We start from the raw sequence: 23,719 nt of genomic DNA, 5'->3' as shown, positions 1-23,719 counted from the left end.
AGCCAATCAATGATTCTCTCTCATCACTGATGTTTCTCTCTCCCTCTCCTTTCCTCTCTGAAATCAATAAAAATATATTAAAATAAATAAATAAAATTAACAAAATGTGTAATTGGAGTCTCTGAAGGATATGAAAGAAAAGTAGGGGCAGAAAGAATAATGGAAGATATAATGGTCAAAATGTGTTTAAATTCCATGAAAACTGTATCTACAGATCCAAGAAACTCAATTAATTCCAAGTAGAAAAAACTATACCAAGTCATTCCATAATAAAATTCAATGATACAGAGATCTTTAACATAGCTAGAGGAATATAGGCTCATTACATACAGAAGAGAAAACAAAGATAAAAATAACATTTTTCATGGGAAACAATACAAATGAAAAGAAAGTGGCAACATGTTTAGAGGATTGGAAAAAAATCTGTTAACTTAGCAATAGCCATCTACACTTTTTAAAGATACCTTAATGATATTTTCAAATATGCAAAAGATAAAAGTCCCCATTACCATTACAAGAAGTGTTAGAAGTAAAATAATGCCAGATGGAAATGTGGATCAAATAAAAAGAATTAAGAAATGAGAAATGGCCCGGCTGGCGTGGTTCAATGGTTGAGCATTGACCTATGAACCAGGAGGTCACGGTTCGATTTCTAGTCAGGGCACATGTCCGGTTGCAGGCTCGATCTCCAGTGTAGGGCGTACAGGAGGCAACCAATCAATGATTCTCTCTCATCATTGATATTTCTATCTCTCTGCCCCTCTCCCTTCCTCTCTGAAATCAATAAAAACATTTTAAAAGAAAACAACCCAAAGGTAGAGATTGTAAAAAAAGCAAGATGCAAATATATACTGCTTAGAAGAAAAATACTTTAAATATAAAGACACCACTAATTTAAAAACTAAAGTAAAGAGATATAAAAAGTTATAAATACTAGTGTTTAGATAATGCAAACCTAAAGAAAATAGAAGTGGCTATAGTAATATTAAATCAAAATACACATTTCATTAAATGTATTTTAATAACTTTGTAATAATTCCGAGTATGTGTGTACATGTTTTGGGGACACCCTGTAGATGTCAGAGCAAAGACTATTACCAGGGATGAGAAAAGTCTTTCATAATGATAATGAGGTCAACTTATCAAGAGCACATAAAAATCCTAAACTTTTATGCCTATTAACAGAACTGTAAAATTCATGAAGCAAAAACACTGATAGAACAGAAAGAAGAAATAAACAAATCCAGAATTATAGCCATATATTTCAATCCTTCTCTCAATAATTGAAGGAACAAGGAGACAGAAAATCAATAAGAATATAGAAGACTTGAACACTATCAACTAACTTTACCTAATAAATATTTATAAACCATCACTCAACAGCAACAGAATACACATTCTTTTCAAACACATGTGGAACATTTGCCAAGATAGGCCATGTTCTGAGCCATTCCAAAGTATATTGTAAAAGGTTACAAATTATATAAAGTATATTCTCTGACCATAGTGGAATTAATTGAGAATCAATAACAGAAAGATCTTAAACAAATCACTAAATATTTGGAAACTAAATTATATACTTCTGTTTAAACCATAAGTTTTAAAAAAGAAAGAGAAAAATTAGGGATTATTTTGAACATAATGAAAATTGGAATACTACTTATGATTTTTGTATGTGAAGGATTGTGCCAAAGCAGCTCTTAAGGGAGATTTATAGTATTAAATACCTATATTAGAAAAAAAGAAAAGTCTCTAATCAATAATCTTAGCTTCCAACTTAAGTAACTAGAAAAAAAGCAAATTAAATAGAGTAAGTAGATGAATTAAAATAATAAATACCAAAGAGAAATCAATGAAATATAAAACAATAGGGGAAAATCCTTTAGGCCAAATGCTAGTTCTTTAAACAGATCAATACAATTGAAAAAAGTCCATTAGCAATAGGGAAAACAATAGGGAAAAATTCATTAAACCAAATGCTAGTTCTTTAAACAGATCCATACAATTGATAAAACTCTAGCCAGATTGACTATGAAGAAAAAAGAGGAATGACACAAATATGCTCAACAGCATGAATCATTATAGAAATGAAAAACAAAACCATAAGATGCCATTATATTCCTATTATAACACTAAACTTCAAAAGACTGTTCGTATCGACTATTGAAGAGGATATGGAACAAATGGAATTCTAATACTGCTGGCGAAAACATAAAATTATACGAACACTTTGGAAAACAATTTGGCAATTTCTTAGAAGGTTAAACATATATGATCTAGTCATTACACAAGAGAAATGAAAGAATATGTCCACACCAGACTAGTACACACAATTCATAGAAGCTTTATTTGTAATAGTCCAAAACTGGAAACAACCCAAATGTTCATCAATCGGTACATGGATAATCAAACTGGTCTATTCATGCAAACAGAATATTACTTACTCAGCAATAAAAAAATGAATGAACTATTAATACATGCTACAACATCAATGACTGTCAATGATGTCAAATATAAGAAGTCAGACCCCCCAAAAAGAGTACATAATGTATGATTTCATTTGTATAAAAATCTAGAAAATGCAAACTAATCTATAGTGACAGAAGGCAGCTCAGTGTTGCCTAGAGGAAGGGAATGAACAAAGGGTGGAGGGTGGGATTACAATAAGGAAGCTTTCATAATGGTGAATATGTCCTTTTTCTTGAATATGGTGGTGGCTGCACAGGGATATACATACATAAGTCAAAACTTACCAAATTGTACACTTTAAAATGTGTATTTTGTTGTATGTCAACTGTGTCTTAATTACGGTATTTAAAAGATTAATGAACAAATATGAATAATACATAAATAAATCAAAGGTTTGTTTTTTACCTGTCATTCATACTAATCAATATAGGAAACACTGCCTGACTGGTGTAGCTCAGTGGTTGAGCCTCAACCTATGAACCAGGAGGTCATGGTTCAATTTCTGGCCTGGGCACATGTCTGGGTTGTGGGCTCATGCAGTAGGCAGCCAATTAATGATTCTCTCTCATCATTTATGTTTCTATCTCTCTCTCCCTCTCCCTTCCTCTCTGAAATCAATAAAAATATATTTTTATAAGATTACGTTCTCTCTTTAAAATATATATATATTATATATAAATATATATTTAAATTTTATATATATATATATATATATATATATATATATGAAACACTAATTTATTTGGGCCTGGTAAAAAAGATCCATTTGAATGTATTTTATTTTCTCTACAATTAACCTAAAATATGCTACATGGTTTGTTTTTTGTAAACTCACGAAATCTGTGCACTGGGGGGGGGGGGGGGGGGTCTCTCGGAAGGCAGATTGAGAATGCCTGATCACTTACACCCAAACCCTACAAAGCAAAGGTTAGACTGTAGTAATGGGTCCATTGGGAGCTGCACCCAATAAATGTTACAGTCCCAATTTGTTCCAGCTACAGTTGTAATTCACCTCGAAAGTTCAGTGCATGGAAAACAGAAAAAGATTAGGCTGCTGGAGATAGGGAACATTTGATTCTAGAAATTTTTTATAAATATATTTTTATTGACTTCAGAAAGGAAAGGAGAGGGATAGAGAGATAGAAATGTCAATGACGAGAAAGAATCATTGATTGGCTGCCTCCTGCACACCCAACACTGGGGATGGAGCCCACAACCTACGCATATGCCATAACCAGGAATCAAACAGTGACCTCCTGGTTCATAGGTCAATGCCCAACCACTGAGCCACACAGGCTGGGTTAGGATTTTTATTTCAAACAAAATAAAAAACTGCATGAGATTCTTTATGTTATTTTTTTAATCCTACTCACTTCTCAGGAGAAAAATAAATCCCTCTTCCTGCCATGTAATCTTTTCATCTTCATACAGTCTACTAGACATTAAAAAAAAGATTTGTAACTGAAGTAGGCTAAGTACCATCTCAACATGCAAAGTCATTGACATATATAATGCACTTAAGTTTAAATTCAAGTGCTATATTCAATATTACCAAAAGCAAGTCTTCGGTGGGTCTGTAACTTAGTGTGCCTAATACAGCCATGGGCAAACTACGGCCCGCGGGCCAGATCTGGCCCGTTTGAAATGAATAAAACTAAAAAAAAAAAAGACCGTACCCTTTTATGTAATGATGTTTACTTTGAATTTATATTAGTTCACACAAACACTCCATCCATGCTTTTATTCCGGCCCTCCAGTCCAGTTTAAGAACCCATTGTGGCCCTCGAGTCAAAAAGTTTGCCCACCCCTGGAATATGTACACATATTTTAAAATGTGTATCTTCAACATTTAATGTCTTTTACTCTTATTTATAAAGATCCTTTGCTTCAAAAACTTTTTCAAAACTGTCACCAAAACTGTGCTGACAATGTTCGTCTGCATAGGGTATTCTCTAATTATTTGATATCTACATTTATGTAGCTGTCTGTCTTCACCCCCAAACACTGAAAGAAAACTGTCTGATAAAGAGCTCAAAGGTTTTGAAATCAGAGGACCTCGGTCCCAGGGCCACCATACACTAGATTCAGCCTTGGGCACTGCTTTTAACCTCTCTCTGCCTCTTTCTTCAAAGAGGACATAGGGATGATATTTGTATGATTCCTGTGAGGATCAATCAAGGGAATGGGATAAAGTTCTTAGCCACAAGCCCAGCTCATAGTGAGATTTCAAAATACAAGAGCTACCTTTGAACTACAAAATATTTTAGGGCAGGGCCCAATGAGTATAAATTATCCCATTATATAGCAACATGTGTACAGTGCATCCTAGCAGGAGTAGAATGCTGAAAAATTATTTGACCAAAAGGAATATTTGTTAGAAAAGCAGAGAAAATCTAAATTAATTAAACTTAAAAGACCTAGTTTAATTCCATCTTTGGCATGTTAATTAACTAATTCTGATGGGTTATTATAGTCCAACTGTCTATCTGATAGTCTGCAAAATGGACATGACCTGTAATTGGCAGATGCTTGGTGAGTTTGTACTAAGAGATTTAATCAAACATGTTTGTCTACAGCAGCAACTTCTATGCTTTTATCTGTCTGATAGGATAAGATCTCTTTCACTTTGAGGAAAAAACATAAAATTGAGTGATATTTCTCAATATAACAGTCATTAATCATCATGTATTTCCCCCTAATGATAAACATATGGAGGAAGTGTGGCTCCACAGGACATTAATGGCATTAGGACCTGACCTGCAGAGTTTAACGCTCACAAGAATTCCAAGAGCATTTACAGACCATGTGAGAACCTTAAATCCACTTACAGAAAACTAGTGCTAAAAAGTTCCATGCCATTGACAACTGGGAATGTCTTGAATTAGCTTCTTTTTTTTTCTAAGCAAAACACTATTGCCCCTGATATTCATTGTCCTTTAAAGATTATTTTGTTCATTCCACAGGTCTCCTGTGATGGCTGGAGGTCTCTTTGCTGTCAATCGCAAATGGTTTTGGGAGTTAGGTGGCTATGATCCAGGTTTAGAAATCTGGGGAGGAGAACAGTATGAAATCTCTTTTAAGGTAAGTCACCAAGACCCTCTTCACACTATACTAGTATGTACTTAATTTTGACAAGTCTGATAGAATGTCATTATTTCATTTTATGACCTACTAACTCCAGTGCACAGATTCGTGCACCGGTGGGGTGCCTGGCCTGCAGGGATCAGGCTGAAACCAGCTCTCCCGGCATCCCCCAAGGGGTCCCAGATTGCGAGAGGGCACAGGCCAGGCCGAGGGGCCCCACTGGTGCTCGACCGGGGTGGGGAAGGACCACGGGAGGGCTCCAGGGCATGTCTGGCCCATCTTGCCCAGTCCTGATCAGCCGGACCTCAGCAGCAAACTAACCTATGGGTCAGAGCATCTGCCCCCTAGTGGTCAGTGCGTGTAATAGTGACTGGTTGAATGGTCAAATGGTCGGAGGGACAACCAGCAATTAGGCTTTGATATATATATAGATGTTGTGAGATGATGAAAATAGGCACACTGTCTTTCCAAGTCAGCCACGGAATGAGAGAATCTACTTCCTTCTGATGTTTCAGTGAGACATAGCCATGCCATAAATGAAATGCAGAATATAAATAATTCAAAACACCATTTGCAGGTTGGAAACTTGTTTCGTCAACAGACCTACTATTCCCCTGACCAGTGCATTCCTTCTGAGCACTTAGAAAGATGGATAGAAGAATTAAGATGAAAGAGAGCAAATGTATTGGAGCTTTTGCCCTTTCTATTTGTTCTAGAAATAGTACTTCACATTTTGATCATAACCAGTTATTCCAAAATGTTAATAACAGAAGAGTAATTTTGAAATATGAATCACAAATTAAGGCTATTTTTATGTAATTCCAAAATAAGAAAAATTTTTAAACTTATTTTTATCTGAAATTACCCAAGTATCTATTTGTTTTGACCATTAACACTCAGTAAAATTATATGCTTTATCATATAGATGTACATGATAGATTATCAAATAAATGAAAAAATTTTACCACATGTGAAGACCATAAAAGCAAAGCAAAATAAACTGTGCAAAAAGGTGTACTCCAAACCACCAATATGTCTTTTGTTTCTAAAAAGCAGTCTTATAACAGAAAGAAATCATTTTCTTTTTTTATGTTATCATTATCACAATTTATATAAAAATAGATTGATTCTCGCAGGATTTATTATATAAAAATATCTTATTAAGTAAATCAGCTTTTTCTAATTATTGCCATTATGAAATCAAACCAACTCTGGCTGAGAAAAAAAAAGTATTGTGAGTACAGTAAAAGTCAGACAGGAATCTAGTAAAACTTTTTGAATTGATGTATAAAAAGAAAGTGATAAAAACTGATTTTCATAGAACTGTAGCAGCTATATTCAATGTGTTAACCGAAATGATATGTTGTCCTAAAGAGTCATAAAATAAATATTCACAAGGAGATGCTCAGGAGGCGTGATTGCAGGCTTCAAGACATCTAGAATTTTCCATCTCACAATGCTGGCAGTAAACCTTGAAATGCCATTTATTAAATTAGTACTTTTCTTTCATTATCCTTCAGATACATCTAATATCACATATAAGTTACTTTTTTCTTAACCTTTTTATAAATACATGGTTTAAAATCCTTGAATTTACCAGGTGTCTTTTTGGTTTCTCTGTTACAGCTGTACAGTTATCCCATTGTACGTAACAACTATAGAAGTCATAATGATAGCATCTACTACCTTTACCTAGTGGCATGAGCCAGAAGATGAATAAGTGCTTTATATGCATTATCTAATTTAAAATCACAAATCTAAGAAGTAGGTATGATTCCATTTTACAGATGAAGAAACTGAGACTTAAAGTTTTAAAAGATTTTTAGATTCAATTATTTTTAACTTTTAAAGATTAAATAAACTACCAGGTGCCAATTAAGCATTAAAATGCCCCATTCCTGCTTAACTGCAGAGATGCAGGATCATGAAGTTATCTGACTCTCCAGTCATATCTGCCAACACCGTCCTAAGTTCATTGATCTCTACCTAATGGTTCCTTTCATTGAACAGAGGCAAGTGACTTCACTATAGTCTAATAGCACAGCCACAGGTGTTCTGCTGACCCTGGCAAAATACCACTGGCTGGCAGATATTGCCTAAAGCCGGATGCAAAGTTTACAAAAATACCTTCAACTGGGAAAAATTAAAGATAAAAATGGCCTTGCTATATTTGCGCCATCATCAGAATCCAAGGGATTCTTTTTACTTTTCAGAGTTCAAGAGATTTTTTTCTTAAATTCTCTTAATTATTGAATTTTTTAAGTTTAAAATATTATTAAGAAATTATCTATTAAGCAAGAGATGCTTGGTTTTGACTAATGAACTGGATGATGGATAAATTGCTATCAAAGAGCAGAGGGTCTGCAGAATATACATTTGCATTGTAAGGCACAAAAGCATTTTCTAGACCAACATAAACTTGCACCTCCCACTTCTCTGTCACACATACCTATCACATCTCTTTGGGGTGACCTGAAATTTTATTACCCCATTTTCAATTTTTTAAGTTATCTGTCATTCTGAAGGATATAATTGGAATGCAGCCCTGTCGGCTTTGTCTAGAAACCATGGCAACAGTGCTGGAAGTTCAGGACTAAATCGCCCTAGGTTGTTCGGTTGGAATGACAGCTTCTTTGGCGACAGCTATGTCTTACAGGGTCCCATTTTAGACATATCCCTCCATTCTTCGCACTATTGTGTGATGACCTTGGGGTTCCTGTCATTCCTTTTTAGTGTTTGTAACATGTGGAGGACAAACTTAAACCGCATAGGCAGAATGTGCTTTGAAACAAGAAGAATTTTCTCCGTGTGCAAAGAATCAAAAAACCTGTACACAATACCTTGGTTAAATGATACTATGTGATACCATTTACAATTAAAGAGAAAAATCAAATATCTGGGTTTTTTGGCATAGTCCATAAATTGTGATTGGTTTTACAGGGTGAAGCACTGTAAGATATAAACTGGTCGGCACTTAAGGTTTGGGAAATATGTATGGATAGCTGAGAGTCCGTTAGTGTGTTTCACTCCATAATATAGAAAGTATTTGAAGTCTAGAACTTAAAAGCTCTAATTAAAAAGGTTTCTGTCTATGGTTGATATCAGACTTCTGAGCTAGCTGTTTACTTTTCAACCAAAGAATTATTTCACCAAAGATGATGATAAGATTCCATCGCTGAATAAAAGTGTTTCCAGAAAGCTCTGCTTTATATAAAGGGCTTAGTTTGGGGTCAAACAATATTTGGTTAAAAGTGCTTCACAACTCTGTTTCTCTCTAAACATCTTCCCTTCCTTTTTCTAACATCTGATTATATGAGTAGATTTCATGCCATAACATATAAGCCAATGGTATAATTTTCAGGAATAGGTTGAGGAAACGATGTCTCCAGAGAAATGATCTGTCTGCACTGTGCCAGTTGTTAGTATCCTATATAATAAAAATATACTATGTAAATTGTCCCCTTGACTGGGAGTTTGCCCAGGAGTTCGAGCAGGGGCCCAAGGGAAGAGAGGGGGGCCCCAGCCAGCAGCCGGCAGCCACTAGGGACTCTACCAGTGCATGAATTTTGTGCACTGGTCCTCTAGTGTTTCAATATGAGTCTGAACTCCTAGATGGCCCTAAATTATCCAGCTGTCCTTCAAATGTTTCTAAGTAAGCCAGCTGCTTCAGAGGAGAAAGAAACCTTAAGTCATTCAATAAGCTTTAATTGAGCATCTAATTTGCGTCAGGCATTGTTCCAGGTTCTCAATTTGGAGTTGCACCAGGAAACCAAGACAGACTGAACAGTGTGGCATAAAAGAGATAACGTCCATCTTTAAATATTGTCTGCCATTTAAGTTGCCAAATTAATGTTAAAATCATTAGGAGTCTGTGATTTTCCAGAGTGTGTTTTCACATCCATTCCCCAAAGATAAAAGTCCAAATGTCAGGATTTTCAAAAGATCTGTCCTTCGAGCGCCAAAAACTCTTCTTAGAAAATAAAGGTGAGCAAAATCCACTCATTAAGCACCATCACATTTAGACTGAAGCCCAGGGGCAGACTGACTCCGTTCCATAGCATTCTCTGGCGTGGGACATAAAGTTTAGATCGAGGCAGAAGAGCAAAAATCTGGTCTGGGCTGCCCTCTTTTAGCCCCAGGAGCTTATCAGTATGGTCCCACGTTGATCCAGTACTTCTTGGGCCATTTCATAGTCCGGGAAGAATTCTTGATCACCAGCCTTAGCTGGGCAGAATGTCCGAGGCCCCAGATGAGATTAGTGTGGGGACCTTATGTCCTACAGTGAATCTACCAAAGCTGGTAGCCCCACACAGCCTATTTCAGACCCATTCTTAAGGAATTATAACGCCCTGTGTAATCACCTTTGTCTTGTGCTGTTGTCCTTCCCATGTACTGAGCTTAAGATTCAAGCATTTAAGGAAACATTAACTTACTTCTCACAGCTTTTAGTCCTTATCAGTCATTAAGTCATTCAGCAGACATTTATTTGACAACAATGTGCCAACTCTAGGCTAAACTCTTGAGATATAAAGATAAATGTGAGAAGATTCTCGCTGTGGACGAACTTACTCTGCAGTAGCAGTTTAAAAATTAATTTGCCACAATTTCTCATCATCATCAATATTGTCTGGAATATTTTTTATTTGCATACTCACAGTAATAATTTGGGATGCATACAATCGCCTCTTTGCTAGCCTCCCTTCCTCTATTCTTTCTCCTCTTTTAACTTATCTCCACATTTCATTCATTTATTCCCTGAGTTGTTTTATTTTCCCCTCCTACAACTTCACAGTCGCCACTAATTACCACACAAATTAAATGAACACACTGAATCAAAAATCATGAAACTTCCCATCAATTACTTGCCTCACCTATGTGTCTCAATTCACACTGCAAACCAATTTAACTACTGTATTCCCTTTCTTCCCCAAAGATAGAAATTCATGCTTCCATTGCTGTGCCTACTTATTGCATAGATTTTAACCAACCAGTCAGACTTTGTTCTGTTGCCAAGAAATTTGTTTATCCTCTCTATAAATATTAATCAGAAACCTTTACCATGAGTCCTTGTGCCATGCAAGCTAGACTCTGCACAAAAAATGCCAAAGAAGCCCAGTAGAAACCACTGGATCAAGGACAACTAAGATGAGTATTTCTCCCATTTAACATGTAAAGAGCAATAAAAGCAACAAGAAAAACTACATTAAGAATTTCCTCTAAAGTAAAACATAAATGTACTGTTATTCAGTTTTCTAATGAAAGAGGTAAGGGCTTTTGCCTCTGCTTATGGGTCCACTGTCTGGACTAAAGTAGGGGAGCATTGCCCAGCCAGTGTGGCTCAATAGTTGAGCGGCAACCCAGGGACCAAGAGGTCACAGTTCAATTCCCGGTTAAGGCACATGCCTGGGTTTCGAGCTAGGTCCCCAGTAGGGAGCGTGCAGGAGGCAGCCAGCCCATCAATGTTATTCTTTCATCGATGTTTCTGTCTCTCTATCCCTTACCCTTCTTCCATCTCTAAAAATCAATAAAAACGTATTTTTTTAAGTGGGGGAGCATAAACCATACCCATATCGCATTCACTATGAATTCCAGTTTGGGTTCTTTTAAATCAGAATAAGAACTAAAGACGTTTTGAAGCTATCTTAATGCAGGAATAGAAGCCTTCTGGTTTTAAATGATTTCATCCAACCTTTTTTTTGTTACTTCGCCCACGTCTAATTTGACAGCAATTTCTTAACAACAACTCAATCCTTTCCAACTCCTGGAATTAGTTTTGACATGACCAACAATTCTTTCTCTTTTCATAACCGTACTTCATCAGCTTAAGTGGTATTCAATTAAATTACATGATTACAATTTTTGAAAACTAGCATAATCGCATTTGGAAAGAAATGAACTCACTGTCTCTGAGGTAAGTGTGTAACTTAACTATTGCGAGCAAAAGATTCCAGCTTCACTATAATAGGAACGCAATTCAATGTTTACAGGAGGACTAGGGAGTGATGGTTAATACATTAAATTGATTGAACAGAGATTCAGTCCTTGCTGTCAAAAGGTTTCAGTCTAATGAGAGATGGGAAACGTTCAGAGGTGGGTGCACTGCCGAGTTGGCAAGGAGGCCAGTTTCCCCCTCTTTCAGATCAGGTCTGGGTGTGGCTCTCCTTTCTGGTCCTCATCCCTACCCAGGTGCCCCAGTTCCCTGACCTTTGTCAGGGGGCTTACAGGGACCCAGGGTTTTTGAATGACCAGTGTGTTACAGTGATGAGTCAGGGGAGGGGTTGCGGGGGAGGGAGTCAGCCTCAGTGCCCTTCCCTTGTCTCTTCCACTCTGCACCCTGGTCTACAGACCATTTCCAAAACTTTTGCTTTTTAGTTGTCACATCTCCCTTCTTCCAGGCCCAATCTTGTGTCGTCTCTAAAGTGAAGAACAAAGATCAGTCCTAAAAGAAGCCTCTGGGGTTTCTTTGAAAACTTGCTTCTATTTTGGTGTGGCTGGGGAAGAAAATGCTCCATAGAAGGTGGAAAACACACTGAGCATAACAAAATGAATGTTCCCATTTATAATCCTGCCACACACAATTAAGCCTATACAGCTTAAAGGGGCTAACCTAAGACTGAGATTTTAATAGACAGGTTGTTTATTTTCTAGCCCTTTGTGACTTATAATTTCTGTTTCCTCTGGAACTTATAAATCTTTACATGGAGCTCCCTGTGTCCCAAACCTCCGGGCGTTCTATTCTTCCTCTGGTGGAAATAACTATTATTTGGTCCCCTAACAAGAACAAGTAATGAGTTAGCACTTAAAGGTCATTGAATTTAACTCCTTATCCCTTTCAACACGAACGCAAAGTAAAAATATAATTTCTACTTTATAATTGGCAAAGACAGGCTTTAACTTAGTTAATATCAAAGCCACAGTTAGAATTTGGGTTTTCTCTCAAAACCATTAGTCTAATTTCCCTTAGCTGGAAAAATGGAATTTGTGCCCTTGGTGAAAAAGTGGCTACCATCACTCTCTGAAACGACTTTAAAAAGGAAACGTAGTTCTTCCTATATGATTTTTATTAAATATGAAGGCTGACAACTCTTGTTATGATTTCCTGTAAAATTTAATTTTTACTATCTTCAATATGCACTGATTACTCAATAAGAATTGAATATACACAATAGGGACTAATCATTGAAAACATCATGTTCACTTCTTAATCTACAAGAAAATCATCACATCAATCTCACATCAATGTGAGACTGTCATTGCTCAGGAAACCAAATATTCTTGAGCTTAAGCTCAATGTGAAGCATCTCAAGAATAAACATGGGTTTTAGTTATTGGTACTTAGAAAATCAGAAATAATAAGCCCACAATATTAGTTAAATTTAAAGTTTCCTACGTGGTACATGGCCATCAAAAAAAAAAAAAAGATTTAAGTATAGTTATAGTTCAACAATTGAGTGTTAAATAATTACAATATATTAACAGTTTTAAAATGGAAAAGTAGTACCTTCTCTTAGAGATCACTCAAAACAGACAGGAGAATATAAAACAGGAAAAACAAAAACTATATCCTTGACAAATTACCATACATTTTACCCCTATCCACAATGTATAAAGATGGTTTTCAATGCAGTAAAGGTAGATTCAGTGATGTTACAGGAACATGGGAAGATGGAATGATCACAGCTACAACTCTTTCTTGTAGTCAGCAGACATCCATTTTCCAAGTAATTGGCACAACATAAGGGGGAAACCTATAAACACTTATTTGAAATAATAGCAACATGTGTGATTGCTGGTGGCCAGAGCTCCCTGGATTGAGTTTGGCACACGAGAGAAACAGCAAATGGGAGTTTGGGGACAATTCCAAAAGAAATATTACCCAAACCAGCCATATCTGCAGGAAGCAGCTATTAGTGAGGCAGACTGGAGGAAAGATACTCGATATTGTGAGCAGCCCTGCAACAGCCAACCCCTAGTGGATGCAGAAAATATAGGTTAAACTAATTTACTTATACACAAATGTTGTGTTATAGGGTGACTACCTGCTATAAATGGTAAGAATTCACCCTATTCAGAGATGAAAAATAATATTTTTTAAAGAAAGTAGCATATAAAAATACTACAAGAAAAAAGGAAGGATCAGGGGGGAAAAAATGAAGAAACATCGCCAAAAATAAATGTTACTACATGGTTATAAATTTCCTTGAAAATAATAATGAAGTTATTGACTCGGTAAAAAAATATGAAATGCTGAACCTTCATCAAAAGACAAGATAAGGCAGTGAAAAAGAGTGGCAGTTGGGATATAATAAAAAAGAAACAGAAAAAGAACATTCTTTCTCCGTTGTGTCTCTAATATCAGAAAAGAAAAATATCTTTCTAATTAGTTATAAAACTAGCATAATATTACTAGCAAATTCTGACCAATATAGCACAAAAGGATTTCAAACATAGATGTGTTTTACTTGTAAATACTAAGATTAAAGAATAATAAAAGGTTACACAATAGAACAACTTTTCAAAGACTAATTATCCCAAAATAAGTTCAGCTTTCACGGATATGTTTCAATATTGAGATATGTAACATAACATATGAACATAATTCACCTTAATAATAAATTTGAACGGTTATGGTCATTGCCATAGGTAAAGTAAAGGCATTTGATAAACTTTGCAATCCACTTTGAGCAAAATACTTAGCATGATTAAAATATTACTATGTATTCGTATAAAGGATATTTCTCAACTCAAAAGCCATCAGCTAGGTTAATGAGAAAAGTCTAGGAATTTTTCCATTAAATTATTATTCTGGAAATAGGAGGCAATTCAGTTAGACAAGAGATAATGTAAGAGAGAAAGAAGTTGGAAAGAGGAGGAAAAGTTTTCATTAATTGCAAACAATATCAACATATACCTACCTAAACAACACAGGGAACCTACTTCAAAACTATAAACAATGAGATATTGAGTTAGTTGCCTTGGCAAAATGTGTGTGTGTGTGTGTAAATATGTAGAAAGCAATAGCCTTTATACTTACAAATTACAACCCCAAAAGAAGATACCATTCACAATAGTAGGGAAAAAACAGATAGGAATAAACTTAAGAAATGTCCTAGACCTCATGAAGAACAGTTAAAATGCTACTGAGGGACGCACAAAAAGACTTGAGCACATGAAAATTTATAAAGAAGATAATTCTCCCTAAGCATACTCATAAATTTAATGCAATTAAAGTGGTAACGTGAAATTTGGAGTGGGAGGGAGCTAGGCAAGGAAGGGCTTCTAGTTCATACGGCAAACCAGGTAAATAGAACAACAAGTTTTAATTAATAAGCATTCTCCACGTTCTCCTTAGTTGTCTGAAAATACAAAAACCGCATAGGAAGTTTAACTCATACTCCTAAAATGGTTTAGCTGCCTCTCCAGAAGGGTATAACTCCATCTCATGTACAGTATACTCTTTTCCCTTAAGCCATCTCTCTATAAACTATCAGGATAGTTTGTTCAAAAGGTTTTGTTAGAAATAAATTCAGCCTTATAAAATGTGCCCATTAGAAATCCTTTTTTATGCCAAGAATGTTTCTAAAATATTTTATATAGCTTCTCATTGCTTTTCTGAGACAGCTATATTAGAGACCACCTCTTAGTTCTGAGCATGCCAAGCACCTCAAAGTGCAGTTGCATTTTGTATCTAAAATGTGACAGAAGCCTTTTTATGGCACACCATATACCTTCAGATACACAAGGAAATATCTGAAGTTGCTCCTATGGGTTTTTCCCCCCTGCAATATTTAGCCTAGGTGACATAAAAATAACCATTTTAATTCAGCATGCTCAGAATTGATCTTCCAAAGAAAATATTAAAATGACTCTAAACTCATTCAGAAACTCAAAGATAAACAGAAACAGCTGCTAAATGTCTCACCAGCCAGTCTGAGATTCATTTCAATTACCCAACAAAAGGTACCTCAGGTGTAACAGAGCATTTTCAAGTTCAAATTTATGTCCATTAGATAGAAGCCTAGCGGCAAGTCTGAATTCCTCCCAGTTGTTACTTCCTTTATGCCTGATGACGTTTTCCTAATTCCTTGTTAAATTTTATTTTAGCTTTTATAGATAGTTGTAAAGTGAGCAAAATATAATAATTTATACAGCATTCAGTACCTGTGTTAAGATTAATTTGACTTCCTATTGAAATCCTTTTCTAACATTGAGAGTTTTTTTCAAATTGTTACATTTTTCTAGTTGCCATTTTTCTCTAACAAAGGAAATGAAAGCTAATACAATTACTCTAATGCTTCTAGTGTGTAAATTTATATAAAGCAAATCAGCCCCCAACTCAAAAGATGTTTGTATAGAAAGTTACCAAAAAACTCTCTATACAATTGTCAAGCCCTTCACCCATATCTCAATGACAATACTGTAGAAAGCCTCCAGGTATATATCACATTATCTGTAGAGGTATAAGGATTTGATTTTTACACTATACATCAAGGTCAACAACCTACAATACACAAGGCTCACATATGTTGACCCCATAATTTCCTTCTTCTCCTCAAATTGTGAGAGTAACAGTTGAGAATACAATCCCTACCTCCCCCCACCCAACCCCCACATAATTCACAAACTTGCATGTATTCATAGGCCTGACCCAGCCGTGGGCAAACTACAGCCCGCGGGCCGGATCCGGCCCATTTGAAATGAATAAAACTAAAAAAACAAACAAACAAAAAAACGTACCCTTTTATGTAATGATGTTTACTTTGAATTTATATTAGTTCACACAAACAGTCCATCCATGGTTTGTTCCAGCCCTCCATCCAGTTTAAGAACCCATTGTGGCCCTCGAGTCAAAAAGTTTGCCCACCCCTGGCCTGACCCCTCTCAGAGAGGTTAACATGTGGATTTACAGCAGCCACTTCATATTGCCCCCAACATACCAGGAGAATGAAAGTAGTCCTGCAGGTAGACTATATCATATGGCCACTATTCTTCAGCACCTATTGTGTGCCCTTTAACGGTGCTGTGTATTACTTAACGTCCTGCTTACAACCTCCTTATGAAGGAGACACATTACTACAACTTTACAGAAGATGAAAATAAGACACAGAAAAAGGTAGTAACCTTCCCAAATCAAACTCTGATCCAAAGTCTTCTTTCCATCATGAAAGTATATCCACTTCTCCTCAAGATAAAAAATAACATGTAAATGCCATTATGGACTTTTGTTGCATTTATATCTCTACTTTGATGAAATTTCTTTGTATTTAATGTTGCTAAAATGAAATAATTGACTAGCCCGCTGCGTTGGCTCAGTAATGAGCATTGACGTATGAACCAAGAGATCATGGTTCAATTCACATTCAGGGCACATGCCCAGGTTGCAGGCTCGATCCCCAGTGTGGGGCATATAGGAGGCAGCCAATCGATGATTCTCTCTCATCACTGATGTTTCTGTCTCTCTCTCCCTCTCCCTTCCTCTCTGAAATCAATAAAATATTTTTTTAAAGAAATAATTGACTATCAACTGAAGCTTCGAAAACCCTTTGCTTCTTTAAAGTTTTTGTTGTAATGTGTATTCAAGCTGAGTAGCTTTGGTATAGAAAGTTATCAGCTTTGGACTGATGTTCTTATTTCCATGTGCACCTTTGGTGCTCCTACCTAGACACCCAAACCCTCACTGTTCAAAAATAGGGATTCTTTAGCTTACTAGAGGACAGAAACCCAATTGCCTAACATAGAGAAAAGGGGGGATTGACACTCATATAATCAAACTGTGAAGAACTCAAGGAAGTGAGTGAGCCTCTGGGAGGCCTAGAAACCGGTCTCAAATGCTACCAGGATCCTTTCTCTGCATATCTTCCCCTGCCTCTCTCTTTGTCAGCTTCATTCCCTCCTATGGACTTTCCTTCCACCCCTCAGCTAAAGCCACGGAAAGCTCTCAGGCTTTTATTTCCTGCTTTGCCACCAGAAAGGTAATTCCAATCTGATGAAACACAAGGAAAGACTTCAATTAGCCTGGCCTGAGTCAGGTTCCTGCCCCTGCCATTAGGAAGGTGGTATGATTGACAGCCCAACTCAAGAGCAAAGGAGAATCACATGTTTGCGTATTTTCCTAAAGGACAGAAGTTATGGTTCCATTATAGAAAGTCAATTTTTAAAACTTTTATTTATTTTTAGTAGATGGTGAATCCAGAAATGTAAGCAATTACACACAAAATGTGGAAACACATGGAAATAATAGTTAAAAGCAAACACTTTGCCTCTAATGCACCTTCTAAACTGTAAAATAATGAGTTAACTGTCCTTAACCATAATATTTTACCTAAAGAAGCACTATTAAAATGTTCAAATCCATAACTGATTTTATATATATATATTTCTTTTCCAGGCCCATTCTAATCACTGTTTTAAAATCACTATTTTTAAGACTGCTTGGCATTGCTGCAAATATAAACACTGCATGTAAAAGTAGTGATCATCTGATCAAGGTCCACTCTGAAGCCCTGCTCTTCCCCACCCAGACCTCTCAAAGCTCATTAAATGCAAAATACTTTGGGCAGGATTTTTTTTATATACTGACATAATAGAGCATTTCTCACTTTGAAAAAATCCTAAGCCGATGGCTCGAGAAACAAGAACTTTTCCCCGAGACTAGAAACCACCATATCCTCAATGAAGATAGAGATGTATTGCCCAATTGCTGCTTGTATTATGTGCCGATCCACAAATAGAAAAGGGAGTCAGGAAAGGTCAAACTAAACTTTTATTTTTCTCTCCTGACCTCAAAGAATAACCTGAAAACCCAGGTTTGTGAGCAGAAAGCAAAGCCATGGTGTGTGGGTATAACTTCTCATTGTGACCCTTGTTAGATCAAGTCAGGCCAAAGGTGCAGCTGTATTACACGTGGCCGGGAAAAGCAGCGTATGCCAGGCATGGCCCTTTCCAATGTCTACAATCCAAAGGTTAGCAATTAATATTTTAATTTCCAGAGAGATGGTGACATGGTTGTTTATCTAGTCTTAAGAAGTTTTTCGAAGTAGGGTGATGAGAACTGAGTGCAAGATGAGAGGGTGTCTGGGCCGAAAGGACTTGGAGCTAAGACTTGAAGGAAGTGAGAGTTAGTCATGTGTCTGGAAGCAAATCCCAGATAGAAGGAACAAACGCCCTAAGGTGGGAGGGTGCCTGGCATGTTGGAGGAACAGAAAAGATCACAGAATAGCTTGAGCAGAGAGAGAAAGGGGTATAAAGTAGGAAATAAAATTAGAGAGACAGCAGGTTTTGGAAATGAATACAGCAGTAAATGTTTTTGAGAATTTATATAATCATTTCCATATAGTATATTACGTTTCGTCTCATACCTGATAAAAATGTCTCCTTATTATCCTCCTGACAATAAATTTCCTACTGAAACTAATTTCATATTCTGTGTGACTGGTATAATTGTATGATTCCATTCAATTTAACATTCTCTATGTCTAAATTCCAGTCTGTGGCTGATATTGAAAGTGATTTTAAAAATAAGGCAAGCATTCAATTATTCAGTCACTTTGAACTACACTATAAAAAAAAATGCTCTGTGCTCAATCATGGGTAAGATAACATTGCTTTAAAATATTTACATTGTCAAAATAAGACACAGCATTTATAAATCTAAAACATTTCTCCAAGAATTGGATATTTAAGTATGACAATGCCATAGACTTTATTTTAGAATATCATCACATTACACTAACAGGAATTGTCTTTTTAAAATATGAACCACATCTTTTACAATCTGTAGGATTTAATAAATGCCACAACAGTTATGCTTTTCAAGAGAACAATGTTCCCACAGTGTTACCCAAACACATCTCTCTGGTGTGTCAGGATATGAATGATTCTACTGAAATAGGCATTGTTATTGGAAGACTAAAGGAAAACAAAGATGTGCATGGTGATATCCTTGGTATAGAAACCAAAACAACTCTGCAATTAGAAACAATTGATTTGGTGAGCTTATGGTGAAAAGCAAGTTGGCCCTGAGGTTGTAAGAAGCAACATTAAATTGGAAAGGCCATAGAGCCCTTACATAAGTGGGACTACAAGTATAATTGAAACAAGAGGTGATCATATTCAACCACTCAACAAGTATCTATTGACTATCTATTATGTGCTAAGCCCTTCACTAGTAGCTGGAGATATAATAATGAATAAAATGGTCATGGAAATTATAGCCTAGTGAAGGGAGACAAACACTAAGCAAATCATTACACTGATGACTTGTGTGACAATTACACACAAATAAATCGCTTAATTACGATTGTCATAAGTACTGTCTCCATTTGAATGAAAACTCCATGTGCTCAGAACTTTGAATTGGTCACAGATTATAGCTCCAGCCTGGTGACTAATGCCTAGCACATACTAAGCACTCACTGCACACTTGCTGACTCAATTAACTGTGCGAAACTATGTGATGAAAACAGAGTATAAAGCAAAAGTCACAACCAAATCTAGGGCTCAGTTGTGATGGTGAAGCTGAAATCTGTAAAATAAATCGGAAAGAAGGGTAGAGGGAGAATTTCTTTAGAGAACAATTTATGGCAGGAAGCCCTGAGGAGAGAAATTTGGTGCTTCCCAAAGAATTAAAAATAGCCCAGTGGAGGGTGATGGAGAAATGCATAATGAAAGGCCAGATAATACAAGGCCCTGGAAACATTATGGAGGAGTTGTAACTTTACCCCAACAGCAATAGAAAACCACTGAAGGATTTCCAATGGAGACATGATATACTCAGATTTATGCGTTTAAGTGATCATAGTGGCAGTATGGAGTAACAAATTGCAGGATTCCATAGTTCTTTTAACACTGAATTTAGCATTTAAAAAATCTACCCATAAATTCCTGAATTTGACTTGGAAATAAAGAAAAATTTCTGATGGGAATAATTTAAGAATTAGGAGCAGGTTGTTGATCTAAGACATGAATTTTGATTCGTTGGAGACTGTGATAGGCAGAATTCTAAGATGAACCTCTTCCTTGTTTAACTTTCAGGATTATGTTACATTACAGGGAAAAGGAGATTTGGCAAATGTAATTAGATTACTCATCAGTTCTCTTTAGGATAGAATGACGATTCTGGTGAACCTAACCTAAGCCCACAAGCCCTTTAAAAGCAGTTTCTCAGGCTGGTAACAAAAGAAGGCATAGAGATTTTAAGTGTAAATGAGGATTCTATATGAGGGAGGTTAACTGTTGCTAAGACATAGGGTTCATGTCTGGCCAGCATGGCTCAGTGATTGTCAACCCATTAACTATGAGGTTTTGGTTCGATTCCAAGTCAGGGTTGTGGGCTCAATCCCCAGTGTGGGGTGTGCCGAAGGCAGCTGATCAATGATTCTCTCTCATCATTGATGTTTCTATCTCTCTCTTTATCTCCCTTTCTCTCTGATCAATAAAAATATGTTTTTTAAAAAAGACAGAGGGTTCTTGGGGCAAGGACCTAAGAATGGGGTCTCAGTCCAACACTGCAAGGAACTCAATTCTCCCAACAATCCAAATGAGCCCTGAAGCTAATTCTTCCCCAGAGTCTGCAGACAAGAGCTCATCCCAGCTGCCACCTAGACTTCGCCTTGTGAGACTCTGGGCAGAGCCCCCAGCCAAGCCCTCATGGACTTCTGACTCACAGAACTGTGAGATCGTAATTGAGTATTGTTTAAAGCCATTAATTGTGTGGTGCTTTATCATACACCAAGGAATCTTTAAAAGCTGTATTTGAGTGACCCTCTGAAAAGAATTCATTAGAATTTCATTTCTGTGCATCTATTGGGTTATTTTGCCATATCTTAAAAAGGAAGGCAAAGCAATGATGATTTGTTTAACTTTCTGTTGTGGCAGTTCTCACCCTGGAGAATTCTCTCATAAGAAGTACTAAGTCCATTTCTTCCTATGACCAAAAAAAATAAAAGAAAGAAAGACTAAGACCAGAAAATGTAAGACCTTGCTCCTAGCCTTGGCCCTACATCATGCCCTTATTTGTCACCATTCCCTATTCCTACAGGAGAGACTACCAACCTTCATCAACTAATGGAAGTAATACAGTCACCTTTTTCATGAAAAATAAATGCCTGTTCTAACCTGTTACTATCTCCAGCTGTAGACGAAGGGTTCTTTGCCTTGACACTTTCTTAGCTTTGACCAATAAGAACTGACATTTTATTACACACATGACTATCTAACCTTCTCTGCCCTCCCATTATCCACTCCTTTGGCTATGGTCAAATTCTTTCAAATTTTACCTCTTTAAAATGCATAAATAATCAAAGAAAATAATCTCTCAAATGATTACATTCACTGTATATGATTTTCTTTTTTAAAAGATTATTAAAGCTTTGTGCAGTGGCTGTATCATAACCAATGAGGTTTATCTGAGGTGCGATTATTGATATTAAAAATTATTAGAGTGGACTCACTGCTGTAACAATTCCAAACTCTTGCTAACAAAGTTCTTCTATTGGCCCTGTCACAACTTGGCCCAGCTTGGGAGAGGAGCCTGCTCTGCTCCATCCAGGTTGTCAGGGTCCGAGGCCCCATGTATTTAGTGATGCCACCATCTAACCGGGACCCCTTCTCTGGATCTTCTGTAGTCTGTCAGGCTCTGAGGGAAACAGTAAATCCTGAAGAAAGTAGAAAAGGAAATCCACTCTTAATTATTTTTGCCCAGAGGCAATACACCTCATTTCTGTTCGCATTGCAGTGGCATGAAATAATCATATAGCCCCATCTCATACAGAGGAGCTGGATATTATAAACTAGCAGGAAGATGATTATAACCTATAACCCAAGAAGAAATAAAAAGAGAAATTGGTGAGACCTAGAGCTGTATTTCCCACAATAAGATAAGATGAGATTGGTGGGTGATCCATAAGTTTTGATTATATGTGTTAGCAGTTCACCTTTATCATGGATTTGGAAATATGTAGTTCCAGTTACTATTGCTGCAAAACAAAGTACCCAAGAATTTAACAACATAAAATAACCATTTTATTAAGCTCATGCATTCTATGGGTCCCAAATTTAGAGAAGGCTCAAAGAGGTATAGCTCATTTCTGCTTCATGATATATGGGGCCTCAGTTGGGTGTAACTCAATAGCTACATATAGAATCGTGCAGAGGAATTTTCACTTACATGTCTGGCAGTTGATGCTGGCTGTGCATTAAAACACTGAGGCTATTGACCCCAAGCACTTTCACATGACTGCTCATGTGGCCTAGACTTTCTCACAATGGGGTAGCCTCAAGATTTTTTTACATGGCATCTCAGTTATAAAAACAAGTGCCCCGGAGGATAGGTGGCAGCTACATTGCCTTTCATCACCTAGCCTCACTCACTTCATCTATACTCCCCTGGTCTAAAAGTCACAAGCCCACCCAAATTCAAGGAGAAGGAATGTAGACCCACGCCTCAATGGGAGGGTACCAAGGTCACATTGTAGAGGAGCATGGGCAATGGGAGATTTTGTAATATCCAATTGCATTTTTCCGCACTCTCCCACATATAGAATCATTGCATTTCAATGTTTGAAAGGACTTTGTACCTTGTAGAACAGGGGTTAACAAACTATGGCCTACTGCCTGTTTTTGTAAACAAAGTTTTATTAAAATATGGCCACACCTTGTCCTTAGCAGAGTTGCCTGGTTGAAGGAGAAACCATATGACCTAAAAGCCTAAAGTAAAAGTGTTTACTATCTGGACCACCACAAACAAAGTTTCCTTACTTTGTAGATAGAATATTGATTAAGCATGTGAACACTGGAGTGACACTACTAGTATTCAAATCTCCATTCCTGTGGTGGCCAGTTATGTGGCCTTGGGCAAGTTACTCGGCCATTAGACTGCCATTTTCCCACCTATGTAATTGGGGAAATAGTAAATTCTGTCATTGAGTTGTGAGCTTTAAATGAAAAAGGGCATAGTAAGGATTCATAAATGCTAACTCTTATTATTAGAATTACCTTAAAATATTAACTAGATCAACTATCCATTCAAAGTTATATGCTTGTCTCCAAAGTGTCATCTACCACTGATTTCAACACATCTTTAATCATTCTGTCTATTAAAAAGTCCTTCCTTCCATGGAGTTGAAATTGACTTTTTATAGCTCTTTCCTATTAATCCTTTCTATCT

At 36.7% G+C, this 23,719-nt stretch overlaps 1 protein-coding gene and 1 non-coding gene across 2 annotated transcripts in view; both read left to right on the top strand.

Moving 5' to 3' along the window:
• Positions 1–23,719, top strand: part of GALNTL6 (polypeptide N-acetylgalactosaminyltransferase like 6) — a 524,449-nt gene that overhangs the window by 433,965 nt on the left and 66,765 nt on the right. Inside the window, exon 5 of the mRNA XM_059699512.1 lies at positions 5,433–5,550. Within this exon, the coding sequence (XP_059555495.1) occupies positions 5,433–5,550 (118 nt within the window). The remainder of the gene's footprint in view (positions 1–5,432; positions 5,551–23,719) is intronic.
• LOC132236188 (U4 spliceosomal RNA) lies at positions 21,920–22,057 on the top strand. The gene has a single exon (XR_009453157.1). It is a non-coding gene; the product is annotated as a U4 spliceosomal RNA (small nuclear RNA).

This window comes from Myotis daubentonii, chromosome 5 (genome assembly GCF_963259705.1).
Source record: "Myotis daubentonii chromosome 5, mMyoDau2.1, whole genome shotgun sequence".
NCBI lineage: Eukaryota > Metazoa > Chordata > Mammalia > Chiroptera > Vespertilionidae > Myotis > Myotis daubentonii.
The sequence above is the reverse complement of the archived record's forward strand: the minus strand, read 5'-3'. Positions and strand labels throughout refer to the sequence as shown.